This window comes from Pagrus major, chromosome 13 (assembly GCF_040436345.1).
Source record: "Pagrus major chromosome 13, Pma_NU_1.0".
Taxonomy (NCBI): domain Eukaryota; kingdom Metazoa; phylum Chordata; class Actinopteri; order Spariformes; family Sparidae; genus Pagrus; species Pagrus major.
In genome coordinates, this window is record NC_133227.1 from 19,838,671 (window position 1) to 19,853,315 (window position 14,645).

Below are 14,645 nucleotides of genomic sequence, written 5' to 3' on the forward strand. Positions count from 1 at the left end.
TAGGGTCAGGAAAAGATCATGTTTCGGCATAAAACTTACCTGGTTTGGTGGCCACAAACACAGCTGCAGATGTCACGAGGATTTGTTAAAAAACACCAGAATTTGTCGTCACGAACACAGTTGGAAATTGTCCCGAGGTCTATTTAAAAACATCCGGTAGCTTACAAATGTTGAAACACAGCGGTGGCATCACACTCAGGAATGAAACTGAAACGCAGTCTCGAACAGCGGTCACCGGCTTGACAGCCTTATCATCTCCAGCTCCACCGTCCCCTACACCTCTCGACATGAAAGTTAGGTAATTATCATGTAATGTGAGCGTGATATGACACGATTGGTACAAAACTCAATATGGTACACAGCCTTTGACACGTACGTACGTATCGGTGGTTTGTAGAAACGTTAACTGCCAACATTTTATCCTGCCAACTGGGCTGGACTGCTCATGCTCTGGGTAGGTTTAGACACTTGGTTAGAGTTTGGAAAAGATCCTGTTTCAGCATAAAACCTACCTGTTTTTGTCGATTAACATATTAATGAAGTAATATTTACCTCCTGATTCGTTCATATCGTATCTTCCAGTCTGTTCTTTCGTAACTCAACATTATCTACTATACAGTCGTTGAATCAGCTCTTCATCAAGTTGTTCCTGAAATTCCTGCGTGCAAGCGGCGCGTGCATTTGTTTTGCAAGCGCGGGACAGAGAGGCCGCGGGATGGATTATATGATTGATAGACTTTATATGTGATGTATGTGGTCGGACCCGAGCGCAGGCATTAACAATAACTGTGTACAAATTGCAGTCTTTTCGCTGATGGTCTCGTTCGCTGTTACAGGTCATTTATAATCATCAGAGGAATCACGAGACTGTTTCATAAACACTTAGAAGTTCCTCGTAGTCACTTTAAGTAAATACCATCAGGGAGCATTGTGTTTATTTTAAAGACCAAAGCTTCTCTTAATGTGAAAAGAAGTATTTCATTGGAGGGAATTTTACTGGATTAAATACTGAGAGAGTTCTTGGGAAATTTTATGGAAACATGCTTTGGAAAACACAAGAAAACATCCTCTTAGACTCAAAATATTGTTCTTACAGGGACTATCTCTGTGGTTGTCCTCCTCTATAGTCACTCTGTTCACTCTGCAGGTAGCTGGCTGGCTGCCATCTTTGTTTTGATTTGGAAGCAAATGCAGGTTAAAAATCTGTTTTATAATTAAGTGGAAGGAATATTTTTTCATCCGTATAGTTGGAGGAGCCTTTGGAGATTCTGGGAACACAGTCAGAACAACTTTCTGGATTTTCAGATAATGCTGGTTAATTATCTTTTAGAGAAACTGATGGTTACATCTGTGACTGAATACATTTATTTATTCAGTGTTTATTCGTAGAGGGATAAGTAGGGTTGTAGCAATACACCGCTTTCAAGGTGTACCAAAGAAAACCTTCTGTTTTCACTCCTTTAGGGGTAATTCTAACTTATAATACTAAAAATAGATATTTTTTCTTGATTATTTTTATCGTACCCTGAAAATCTTATACTGTTGAAACCCTAGAGACATGTACGTTGTCATGATCCTGTCATTGTATGTGTGTTTTCTAGGTTTTTCTTTCCCAGTGTTCTGTTTTCCCTCCAGTCTGATTTTCCTCCGCACCTGTCTTGTATCCGTTTCATTATCCCGGCCCTGTTTCCTGACTCCTTCCCCAGTCTGCTTTCACTCGACCTGCTCCTCATCCCCTCGTTAGGTCCGTTTGCATTTTAAGTCCAGTCTTTTTGTTCAGTCACTGTCGAGTCATCTGTTCAGTTTCCCCGAGTCTGTTCTGCTCTGTTTTCTCTGTGTCTCCCTGGCTCCATCTTCCTGTTATTCCTAGTTTGTACTTTGTTTAGCTTTTGTGTTTGGTCTTTGTATTTTTGGTAATTTAATGATTACAGCCTCATAACTGAAGCTCACCTTTTGTTCAGTTACCTTTAACATATCTAGCATAAAACCCAACGCCACACACCAAAGCATTCGAGCTAATTTGCAATGCAAACCCTAGATGGGCCTTTGAAATACATAAAAGTCAACAAGAAATACACAAGAGACAGTGCAACTTATAAATATATATAGATATGTGCATTAAGAGGAATGTTTGACATATTTTTTTAACAATAATCAGCTAACTTCCTCTTTGTGAATCAAGGCGAAATAAAGGCTGATTTCCAGATTTTCGGGTGAAACACGTTGACTTGATTCCCTGTATTTCTTTGTACTTTTGTCTGTATTTCCTCATTGTTTGTGTGTTTGCTCTTCCCGAATTAACGATGCTGCTGAAAACACGCTGCACGGTGAATAAACGTTTTATTGCATGTGGTCTGGTGTCACACAGAACGCAGTTGCAAATGTGTTGCATTACAAGTCCGGGCTATTACACATCAAAGGGAGCGAAGTCGAACATAAAGCAGATGCCTAATGTGAGAACATGGAATTTCAAATAAGACTCGAGGCGCGACTCAACAAAGACGGCTGAAAAGAGCAGCACAGAACATGTTTTTCACTGGCGAGAAATTGATTTTGGGGTTGGAGAAAACGCCTCATACCAACAAAGGAGGCAACAGTTCGACAGCTGCTTTCAGGCGTTTTTACCTTTTACCTTTTGAGGATGAAATGTCAGCGTTTATAGAGTGAAACCACACAAACATACAGTATATAATGAAATGGAAATGAATGCTTCACTAGAAAGAGATTCTGGTAATAGTGGTAAAAAACACAGATGTCGTAAAGTGGTAGCCACTTTACGACGTCTGTTTTATTTTTTATCAACTCACTGAATAGCTCATTTAATGGACATAAATGCCAAAGTGACTCTCCTCCATTACCTCCACAACATTTATGTTTATTTCTCACTGCAAGGGCTTCTTGTGTGTTTTTCTGGGAAGCCAGCAAGAACAGATTTTCCAGTCCATCAGTCCATGATCCAGTGTGAAAGAAAAATGTCTTCACTGTAAGCAGGCAATTATGAACCCACGGGATGTATCCTTCAGATGCTGCCTATTAATGTTACATGAGGGGATTAATTTTACATCATATTAGGAAATAAATAAGGCCGTGATCCTCAGCAGATGGATAGTACGGGCTTTGTAGTGATAGATGAGAGGTTAGCTGTCCCGTAAGTTTAACTGTTAACGATCGTCAAGTCGTTAAATAGTATTTATTCGCTCGTTTCCTGCTCAGTTGGAACCAGTTAAACCTAGTTACCAAAAACAGTGACGCGCTACATGATTCAAAGTAAGATGATAACAAGGATTTGACCATGAAAACTGATACTGAAGAGCGTAGCAATCAGCACATGTTAGCCTTTAGCGTACAGAGGGTTTAGGATTTCAATTTGCGTACGAGCTGCACATCAGATGTTGCATGAGGAAAATAAAAAATAAAAATCTCAAAGGAGTAATTCGACATTTTGGGAAATATGCTCATATAGATAAGATGTTTGATATCACTCTAGTATCTGTCTGTTAACTATAAGGCTAGAGCTAGTTAGCTTAGCTTAGCTTGATGACTGGAAACAGTAGGAAACAGCTAGCTTGGTCAACAAAGTTTTAAAAGGAGGCAAATTTTTGTTATTTATGTGCTTTAAACAAACAAGATATCAGCTGTTAACCTGAGAAAACCGGAGATGTAGAGTTGCTGGTACACTCATTTGTTGGGACTGAGCTAGGCTAGCTGTTTCCCCCTGTTTTCAGTCTTTATGCTAAGCTAAGCTAACATCTGCTGGCTTTAGCCTTATTTTCAGATCAATCTTCTCATTTATCTTATCCTCATTTTATATTGAACATTAGATAGATGTGAGCAGAATATAATCCTCTGACAGAAACAACAGAAACTTTGGTTTAAAAAAAAAAGAAGACATTTTCAACATGCAGATTTCCTACTTTCATATCTCTTAAAGACCTAATTTCACTCACTGTGACCATATAGTAGACTGCATTAAAAAAATACAAAGAAGACATGAAGGCTTCATGTTTTTATGTGTGTGTGTTGAGGAGCTGTCAGTTCAGCTAAATGTCGAAGGCACAATGTCAAGAGAAGCATACGTACAAAAAGTGTACATATTAGGATCTGTAAGTTTATAATGATTATAGACTAAAAAGTATTCAGTTTTAAAGACCCTTTTATACCTCTAAAAGTAAACTTAATACTGTGCATTTTCCATGGCAAAGGATGAAATGAACAAAATTTGTGTTTTCTATAAGTGAAATATAAATTGTGACCAACATATCAAAATGACACAGATCACCTTCATCTTCTGAATAACTTATGTTATCAACATTTTTTTTCCTTGAATTAATTTAAAAAAAAATAGAAAAGTTAAAGATCTCCCGGAGAAATGTCAAACATTTTATCAAAACCCAATCTCTTACGTGCCAGACATCATGCTGGTACAAAAATCTACCTGTTTTACAGCTTTATTCACGAGTCACTAGCTGTGTTTCCATCTATCTGTCAAGCCAATTTGGAGCAAATTAAATGTTGAAATAAGAAAAACTAATAAAATGCAAATCCAATATTTGGTCTGTATTAAATAAACGAGGCTACACAAAGTGCAGTTTTGTCAAAAGTTGGCTGTTATAGGTTTCATTACAGAGAAGAAACAGGGAAGAAGAAGTTGAGGTTGTGAACTGAAAACAAAACCAACACTGCCAGTAAACCTGAAAGAAGAAGAAACAAATGTGGCATGTATGAGGGAATGTGGGCATCAACCTGGGAATGAGAATCTTATGCAAGTAATACAGAAAGATACTGACAGTGGACAGATCTTCTTCTCCTCCTCCCCATTAAGTACATTTACCGTTTTTCTAAACAGGCACCTCAAGCGAGCACAAAAACTTTTTGACGTATCCACCAACCTTCTCTCATGCAATGATGGAAACACGGCCACTGAGGGTTCAACTTGTTGGAACACAAAAGGCGATTTCTTTCTTTTTTTTAAATACAAACAGTCCCAGAGCGAAAACTTATCTCCGTGGCCGTGTGCTCACAGCTGTTCACTTCCTGGTTGTCTGCGGCTGGTCAGGAGTCACCATTTCAAACATGACGAGCAGTTGAGATTATCTTTTTGTGTCTTTGTGTTTGTGTACCCCGACAGGACCAGGCTGCTCGGGTCTCTCTCGACCATCGGGCTCTCCTCGTTGTTCAGGATGTGCTCCACCAAGCAGCGCACCGCCTCCTCGATGTTTGTGTTTTCCTGAGGGAGGAACAAAAGAAGACACCTGTAAAGAAACCGGGTACCACACTTGTGGCTTTGTGACACTGCGCACTAAACTAATGAAAACCCGGGACTTCATACGCTGTTAGAAACTCTTTAGTCTCGGCCCTGATCGGTCCGGCTGAGCCTTCGTGTTCACTAACTACTGTCTCTGACTTGCACCCTGGTGTGTAACTCACTGGACTCGCTCTGGATGAGAGGAACGAACATAACTCACACCAGACTGCAGACATTCCTCTATTTTTCTCCTGACAGCGCAGCAAATCATTGTTTTCTAACTTTTGGTGTTTGTATTCATCTGCAAAGAAATCACCTGTGTATGAAATGATTAGTGAAGAAATCAAAAACAAACTAAGTTTACATTTCTGTTCCCCTCATTTTGTTTGTACAAAACTCCCCTCTCATACCTTTGCCGAGGTCTCGAACCAGCCAACGAAGCCGTTCTCCCTGCAGAAAGAGTCGAGTTTTGGCTGCTGGGAAGCCAGCTGGTCTGACTTATTGGCCAAGAGTACAGCTGGAACCGGCCTCCCATGGTTCAGGGTAACCTTAGGAGAGAAGAAAGGTAGATTACATGACTGTAATATCACCTAACTTACTTTTTAGGCAATTCAAAGTTAAACCGTACAAGTATTTTTACTGTAAAAATACCCTTTTTTAATCTATCTTTCAACTAAACTTGAGAGCAAGTTATGGATTGTTTTCTAAAGAGTGCAAAGTAAAAGTTAAGCAAACTAAATCAGACAATGTGTCTACGTCTGACCTCGAAATGGCAAAGAGCCTGCTTTCACAGAGTGGGGCAAGACATGATAATCATTCATCGTTGCAAAAAGCGACAGAAGAAATTGTGTCTGTTTGTTTTGGAAAGTTAAACCTGCAATAGTTACATTTTTTTTGGCCTCTTTCGAGCAGTGGAATCAAGTTTTTAATTACACTATGAGCTGTGAGACTGGACCAAAGCGGTAAAGTTGCAGCGATATATAAACTGGCCTGTCTCAGCTCCACTCGAGCCGACTGATGGCGTCGCCTGTGGCTCAGCTGGTCAAGTTGCCAGTGACTGGTTTTAAAACATTTCGACTGCCAATCAGCTCACAGCAACGTCAGCTGGTCGAAATGACACTGCAACCTCCAGACAGTGGAACTGCACCAAGGTTTGGATGGGAATTGACAACGACGTATAACGTGATTATACTGATGCAGGTATATCAAATTATATTCAGCTTCTGAGAAGTATAGAGAGTCATTGCTAATAAAAGGACACACCATCTTGTCCAATAACATTGGTGTCAACTGGCAGGTTTTCTGAACGTTGCAGGCCGACGGGCTGCAATTAGCTTCAAGTTTCCCCAGCAAACGTTCCCTAAAGTTTATATTTCTTGCAGACTTTAAAGAATGTTTAAGGATCGTTCTTTTAAAAAATCTTTAAGGAACCTTTAAAGAATGTTCCCTGAAGGTTCTCTGAGGGTTATTTTTTTGTGAAACCTTTAAAGAACATCGAGGAATTGTTCCCTAAGGGTTCCCAGAAGGTTATTCGCGAGAAATCTTTACTTAAACTCAAGGGAACGTTCACTGAAGGTCATATTTTATTTGCAACCTTTAAAGAATGTTTTAGGATTGTTCTTCAAAGATTACCTTTAAAAAAACCTTTGGACATCCTTTACGAAATGTTCTCTGAAGGTTCTCTGGGGGTTATTTTTTGTGAAACCTTTAAAGAACATCGAGTAATCGTTCCCTAAGGGTTCCTAGAAGGTTATTCTTGAAAAGCATTTACAAAAACTTAAGGGAACGTTCACTGAAGGTTGTCTGAATGTTATTGTTGAAAAACCTTTACAGGTGCTTTACAGATTCACAAAACAACCCTCAGAGAATCGTCAGGGAACATTTCCCAAAGGTTCCCTGGAGGTTATATTTGTAAAGCGAACATCAGCGAAAAAAGCTTTTACACCTCTGACAGTGACAGATAACAGGAGGGCAATGAATGCCTCGATACGTTTGAGATCCTCTGTTGGATGTTGACCTCTGACCTTGGAGTCCAGGTCATCCTTCCACTTGAGCACGGCGTCGAACGTGGAGGCCCTCGTCACGTCAAACACCATCAGTGCTCCCACCGCCTCCCGGTAATACACTCGGGTCATGTTCCCATAGCGCTCCTGTCCTGGGACGCACAAACACACACACACACACGCAGTCCGTGAAATCAAATCAGCCCACTGCACGGTTCAATGGTGACGAATCTTGGGAGTGTGTGTTTGTGTGAGCATGCATGTGTATGTGTGTGCTTATTCTTCCATCATGTGACTGATGTTATGAGCATGGGATCACTTGAGTCACAGCCAGGCACAAGATCCACATTCCTCAACCAGGCTTCAAATGACAGGGAGGGACCGGACACACTCTCACTGCGAGATCACACACTGCAAAAACCCCCCGTCTGATCAAGCTGTTTTTGTACTTCATTGAGTCGTAAAAGTGAAAAAACAGGCGTAACAATCTTGTTTCAGGATGTTCTTGACATGAGCTGACTGGACTGGAAACTGGTTGATAAAAGTCTCTAAAACTGGAAGAAATCAAGAGTTTTTTGGACTCAGAAACTGCTTTGTTTTGCATCTGTGTAGCTACCTTTTTTAAAAATGTATATTGTATTTCGCATGCTCTTACTTTCCTAAAACTGATTGATTTTAAAAGTTTGCATCCGGTGCCAGCTTTAAAAACCTTCAGCTTTCACAGCTGATGGAGGTGAAACAAAAGGTTTTTTGTTCCCAAAGAGAAGAGAGAATAAATCCTCGTCCTAATCTGCATGCAGAGCTCTTTTTTTTTTAACAATCACCTGACAGCACACTAAGTCTGTAAACCTGGCTGCACTGTGGGGTCGTAAATGTTGCACATACCTGCTATGTCCCACAGCTGGAGGCGGATCACGGTGTCATCGTCCCACTGCAGCACCTTCAGGGCGAAGTCCACCCCGATGGTGGCTCGGTAGTGCTGGGAGAAGATCTGATGGACGTACCGCTTGATGATGGACGTTTTCCCGACTCCCAAGTCCCCGATGACCAGGACTTTGAACAACAGCTCCTGCTGCATGGCTGCAGCTCTGCACAGATGTAACAACTCCTCAGTAGACTTGTGGAAACTTTGTGAAGCAGCGCAGGGATCTCAACAAAACTGTGAAAAGTCATGAAAGATGATGTCAGCAGGACTTTGTCTTCTTCAGATGCAGTCAGAAGATGTGTTGTTGTTGTCCAGTCTCATCCAGATCTGTCAAAGCTGCCTGTGATCGCTGCAGTCCGCCCGTTTCATCACACATGACAGCCTCAATCCGTTTACTTCACGGCCGACTGTCGGCAACTACGCTGCACTGGTGGTGCGTTCAAAGCTCCTCGTAAAAATTGGCTTCGGAATTTGTCATGCATTTTTCTAGATAGGCTTGTATATAAATACCACAGTGTATTTTTTCTGTGTTAGAGGTTATAGTCCTTCGTTCAAAATGTTACTTTGGTAAAGACATAGCAGCATTAACGGCAAAATACTTAAGGTGATATACAAATTAAAATTAGGCTACTTACGCTGTTGTTAGACCACCCAAAAGTCATACTTAAGTAAAAGTAGATATGTTAAAATATTACTTGGGTAAAAGTGAAAGTCACACATGCAAGTAGTACTTAAGTAAAAGTCATGAAGTGTCTGATAATAACTTAACTTAAGTATCAGAAGTATATTTCTGGCAATAAATGTACTTAAATATTAAAAGTAAAAGTAATGCATGTATACACTGTATAGCAGGGGTTGACCAATTATCGTCTTGGTCAATTATTTGATCTGATATTCAGCATTTTTCTGATTATTGGAATCAGTAGGATCAGGAATCATTTTATTTATTTATTTATTATTTAAAGATTGCTGCTAAAATGTAATTAAAAATGCACATCTTTGGCTCTGAAGCAGCGTAAAATCTGCAAAGTAACTAGTAACTGAAGTTATCAAATAAATTAGGTGGAGTAAATGTTGTGGAGTAGAAAATAGTAGGAAATGGAAATTCTCAGGTAAACTACCTGAACCTCAAAATTGTACTTTAGTACTTGAGTAAATGTGCTTAGTTACATTCCATCACTGGTTACTCATTATAGAAAATACCATCTTTCAGAGTGTTAACTGTTAGATTTCATTGTTGGATCATCATCACATGCTTTGATATTTAGGTTGCTCATACAGTAGGCTATGTAAATATCGTATATACAGTATATATTTTCATTTTCTAAAATATAAAGGTAAAGTAATATTATATCTTGAAAAAATCACTTGTTCTGATTGATTCATTTATGTATTTTCACATTTATTTTGTATTTAATTTTTAATATAATTTCATTTTTTTAAAATATAAAATTAAAGCAATAATACATTTTTGAAAAATTACTTGCTTTGACTACTTAATTTATGTATTTTTATATTTATTTTGTATCTTTTTATTTTCATATATATTCTTCATTTGATTTTTTTTCGTTTTTATATATAATTAAATATATATAAAAATAATAAAAAACACTTAATAAACTTAAAAAAACACTTTTTGACTGCTTAATTAATTATGGAAGCCCTAAAGGGCCATGCATTCATACATTTTATTTCCTCTGTTTTCCCGTGATAACGAGTTAATTTAATTTGTTTTCTCGAGATCTCGAGTTATTATCTCGAAATAACAACGGCTGTTTTCCCGAGATAACGGGATAATTTGCTCGAGATCAGGAGCATATCGATCACCGCATCACATATCTTTTCAATCAAGGCCTGACACAGGCTGAAATAGCATTATGCCTTGCTATTATAGATAATATACACATTAGTGTGCGTAATCTAAAAAGATGTCGTCGTTAACTACATAGCTGACCAGCTACGAGGTCCCGGGCGTCTCCATAATCTCAGGCCTGTCATATCACAGTCATTATCTCAAGATCTTGAATTAATTATATCGTTATCTCGGGAAAACAAAATTTCGTTATCTCGACATCTCGAGAAAATTAGCCCATTTTTTGGGAAAATGGCAGTTGTTATTTCGAGATAATAACTCGAGATCTCGAGAAAACAAATGAAATTAACTCGTTTTCCCAAGATAACGGGATAATTTTCTCGATATCTCGAGATAACGAAATTTTGTTTTCCCGAGATAACGATATAATTCATTCGAGATCTCGAGATAATGACTGTGATATGATAGGCCTGAGATTATGGAGACCCCTGGGACCTCGTAGCTGGTCAGCTATGTATTTAACGACGACATCAGGCTCACTTAGATTGCGCCGCCGATATAGCTGAAGCCTTACTAACCGACTTTTTAGATTACGCACACTAATGTGTATATTATCTGTAATAGCAAGGCATAATGCTATTTCAGCCTGTGTCAGGCCTTGATTGAAGAGATATGTGACGCGGTGATCGATATGCTCCTGCTCCTCTGACATTGCTACACTGAATGATGTTTCCTGCAATGATCTAATATACTACACTATCGTTTTGTTTTCTCAATATCTCGAATTAATTATATCGTTATCTCGGGAAAACAAAGTTTCGTTATCTCGAGATATCGAGAAAATTATCCCGTTATCTCGGGAAAACGGCAGTTGTTATTTCGAGATAATAACTCGAGATCTCAAGAAAACAAATGAAATTAACTCGTTATCATGGGAAAACAGAGGAAATAAAATGTATGAATTCATGGCCCTTTAAGGCTTCCGTAATTAATGTATTTTTGATATTTATTTTTATTTAGTATTTTCTTTATATATATTTCACTTTTATGCAAATAAATGTTCATTTTATAAACACAAACACACACATATATACATACACACATATTACACACACACACACACACACACACACATATATATATATATATATATACTGTATATCTATATCTATTTCTATATATCTATAATGTGTATTTTTTCATCATTTTATATATAAAATTATTAACTTAATACAATTGGAATAAAAATCACTTGATTGCTAATGTAACTACATTGCGCCAAATTATGTTTAAATGATTTTTACACAAAGGATCCAAATAAAGATTCTAACTAAAATAAATTGCGCTCACTTCGTAAATATTCTTTCTCCGACAGTCTTTGAAGGCAACATGAGGCACCCGGAGGATTGCAGCTGCGCCGCTGTGCGTGCAGTTACGGTAATGGTGCTGATGAGGGCGAGGAGGAGATGCGAGTGTGTGAGTGTGATGCTGTTGTTGTGTCCTGCTGCCATTTCATCCTCGGATCCTCGCGGAAACATCAACACACCTGCTCACATCAACTCACCTCGGATCGTCCGTCGGTCGTCAGGCTGCTTTCATCTGTAGATACGGCTCAGATGTGGATGCTGGACCAGAGGCCTAGTTACCGTGATGCATGTTATTGGTGCAGGTTATCTCTGTAGGCAATAACACAACCACTGCTGCTCTAGAGGATCATTCTTAGAAGACATAATCATCGATATGGGGATTGTTTTTTAGCTCTTAACGTTGAGGTAGGTCATTATTCACTGATTTTTATCAGATTGTTGTCCTGAATGTGAAACCACTGGAGTGAATGCTCCATCCTTGACATGAAGCTTAGTGGGCCGGGCCTCATGAGCCAAACATCTACTCTTTGTGAGGTATCTCATTATGAGTAGCTGCCACTGGAAGCAAACATCTTCTATTAACCAGCAGTCGTGTTTCAGCAGCTCCCTCTTGTTTTAGCTTAGCTTCAAGGCCTCATTGTGTGTTATAACAAACCTGTCTGCTATCCACATGGGGGCTGACTACACCAATGTTTATTGAGTTGGAGAGGAGTGGCCTGCACCCCCTCCCTCCCTCCCTCCTGAAATTAGATCACCCAACTGTAAATCACATGGACACTGCTGAGATGATTTGAGCCTATTACTCTCTCCTCATGATGGCTGCTGTAATCCAAGAAGCATCCGTGTGGTCGACACCGTGTGTGGATTAAATGAATCTTTTTAAATACATGTTGGAGCTGTTCTCATTTAATTCACATGGATTTGAATGTGTGACAAAAGAAAACACAGAAGGTAGAAATGGAAAAAGAGATGCACGGATGAGACATTAGCAAAGCTGCTGCCAAAGGTCAAACAAGGCCATGTTTTAGACTTAATATTTTGTGAAGATACTTTCTGCCGTGGTTTTTTGTTTTCTTAAAGGAAGAATTCACCCAAAAGATTAAAATTAATTAATTATCTACTCACCACCAAGTCCGGCTATGTTTCATAGTCCACAAAACATTTCTGGAGCCTAAACAACTGAAGTAAATGGGGACTAAATAAAACAGAAAAAACACAAAGTGGCTCCATAGTCCTTATTCACACAGCGACCAGTTTCCTCCAACACCATGGGTGTGCTGTGTTCCAGGTTGCAAGTCGTATAAACGTAGGGATCTGACAAATAGATACCATCAGCAACTAAAAAGATGATTTGTAGTGAAAATCTGGAGGGACATCGGCCATATTTCAAGATAAAACACCAAAGTTGATAACCGGTTAGCTAATGTTAGCATTCAACCACTTCCTAGCTTTTTGTTACATCCGGTGTGTTTTGCCCCTGAGGGCCAAGTGAAGAATTTTTTTTTCTGGTGATCCATTTTTAAGAATTGGTCGAATTAATGTTATAGGTCTATAAATTAAAGGATTAGAGCTGAAACGATTGATCACATTTTCCAAACAAAAATACAAAAAAAAGCTTTGAGGATTTGCTGCTTTTCTTTGTCATATGATTGTAAACTCAGCATCTCTGGATTGTTGGTCTAGCAGTGAATGAGCGACTGAATGATTCTATCTCCCCGTAGATTTTTATTCTGGTGAGACATGGAGACGATATGGCTTTATCAGTTTCGTCTGATCGTCATCGGAGACTCCACCGTCGGCAAGTCGTGTCTGATCCGGAGGTTCACTGAGGGCCGCTTCGCCCAGGTGTCGGACCCCACCGTGGGGGTGGACTTCTTCTCACGCCTGGTGGAGATCGAGCCGGGCAAAAGAATCAAACTACAGATCTGGGACACAGCAGGACAGGAGAGGTTCAGGTAAAGACGGATTTATTAGTTTCTCTTTTGATCCTTTTCTTCATCAATAAAAAAACCTTACTATGACCTTTGAATAAAAGCCATACAGCTCGCTGAAAATCTGGAGGGACGTCGGGCCATATTAATTTTCAGTACAACATTTGAGCTTCTCACCAAAATGGCCGCCGTGTAAACATGGTCTGTAAATTTGTTTCTCCCTCCTGTTTGTGTGGCTCCTACTAAAGACATAAATCTTTAAAAACAGGTTACAATAACATGTATTTACAAAAAAAAGGCTCTCTTAAACAGCTAGTCACAGTTGGTATTGTCTTTCTAACCAGGTCGATCACCCGAGCTTACTACCGTAACTCGGTGGGCGGGCTCTTGCTCTTCGATATCACAAACCGCCGTTCCTTCCAGAACGTCCACAACTGGCTGGAGGAGGCCCAGAGCCACGTCCAGCCGCACAGCATCGTCTTCCTGCTGGTCGGTCACAAGTGTGACCTGGAGGCCCAGCGTCAGGTGACCCAGCAGGAGGCGGAGAAGCTGGCTGGGGCCTTCGGGATGCGCTACGTGGAGACGTCGGCACGGGACGCTATCAACGTGGAGAAGGTGCAGATGAGATCCAAATTCAGATCGAATTTTACAAATTACAGCTATAATGGAATGATCATCGTGAGACAAGACCCTTAATTGCCAAAATGATTGGCAAATATAACAAAATTATAATGAGAATAAAATTTCCCTGATGCCTTTTCACCCAAATTGACAATTTTATGCCTGCAAGTCATTTTAAATTCATTTATGATCCTTCACAATCTGATTTTAATTTTTGTTTCTTACTCGTAAGGCGTTCGTAGATCTGACGAGGGACATCTTTGAGCTGGTACGAAGCGGGGACATCAAGATCCAGGACGGCTGGGAGGGCGTCAAGAGCGGATTTGTTCCCAACACCGTCCATTCCTCCGAGGAGGTCGCCAAGGGCAGCCGGCAGTGCTTGTGCTGATTTACCTGACAGGTGGTAAAAAAAAAACTCAAGCGGACTCCATCTTGTAGGAGATCTCTCTCGTCTCAGACAGTTTTTTGGGACTCATAATAATCCCCTGCTCAGTTACACACCTCTCTATATAAATAAGACATTGTTTCATCTTTCAGGTGCCTGTTTATGGCTCCAAACTTAAGACACTTGATGTTCCCAACAGGCGTAGAAGCACAAGAAGCATCCTAAGCCCCTCACTGTTCTGTGTGCATGTGTGTGTGACTGTATTAGTCCTGCAGCTCTTACCAACACTTCAGCTTTACTGCACTTTTTTGGCCTTTCCTGATGTGTACAGTTATACTCCAGTGGCCAGTTATGT

General features: G+C 39.8%; 2 protein-coding genes across 2 annotated transcripts; one reads left to right on the forward strand and one right to left on the reverse strand.

The window, feature by feature from the left end:
• Window positions 1-5,059: 5,059 nt before the first annotated feature.
• Window positions 5,060-11,497, reverse strand: LOC141006655 (ras-related protein Rab-38-like). Its single transcript, XM_073478882.1, has 5 exons — window positions 11,337-11,497; window positions 8,134-8,336; window positions 7,270-7,400; window positions 5,656-5,793; window positions 5,060-5,227 (listed from the first exon to the last, which is right to left on the reverse strand). Exons 1-5 carry the CDS (start codon window positions 11,495-11,497, stop codon window positions 5,060-5,062), a joined length of 801 nt encoding a protein of 266 aa, XP_073334983.1.
• A 1,596-nt stretch (window positions 11,498-13,093) lies between these two features.
• LOC141007761 (ras-related protein Rab-39B-like) lies at window positions 13,094-14,293 on the forward strand. The gene is made up of 3 exons (XM_073480165.1): window positions 13,094-13,308; window positions 13,629-13,899; window positions 14,138-14,293. The coding sequence occupies exons 1-3, from the start codon at window positions 13,094-13,096 to the stop codon at window positions 14,291-14,293; spliced, it is 642 nt and encodes a 213-aa protein (XP_073336266.1).
• Window positions 14,294-14,645: the final 352 nt, after the last annotated feature.

What these genes read in the sequence shown, in the direction of transcription:
- LOC141006655 (XM_073478882.1), bottom strand. Translation starts at nt 11,497, where the DNA reads ATGGCAGCAGGACACAACAACAGCATCACACTCACACACTCGCATCTC. An exon ending in CCAGCTGTGGGACATAGCAG is followed by an intron (nt 7,401 to 8,133) that starts GTATGTGCAACA and finishes TGTGCGTCCCAG; the next exon opens with GACAGGAGCGCTATGGGAAC. An exon ending in AGGATGACCTGGACTCCAAG is followed by an intron (nt 5,794 to 7,269) that starts GTCAGAGGTCAA and finishes TTCTCTCCTAAG; the next exon opens with GTTACCCTGAACCATGGGAG.
- LOC141007761 (XM_073480165.1), top strand. Translation starts at nt 13,094, where the DNA reads ATGGAGACGATATGGCTTTATCAGTTTCGTCTGATCGTCATCGGAGAC. An exon ending in GCAGGACAGGAGAGGTTCAG is followed by an intron (nt 13,309 to 13,628) that starts GTAAAGACGGAT and finishes CTTTCTAACCAG; the next exon opens with GTCGATCACCCGAGCTTACT. An exon ending in ACGCTATCAACGTGGAGAAG is followed by an intron (nt 13,900 to 14,137) that starts GTGCAGATGAGA and finishes CTTACTCGTAAG; the next exon opens with GCGTTCGTAGATCTGACGAG.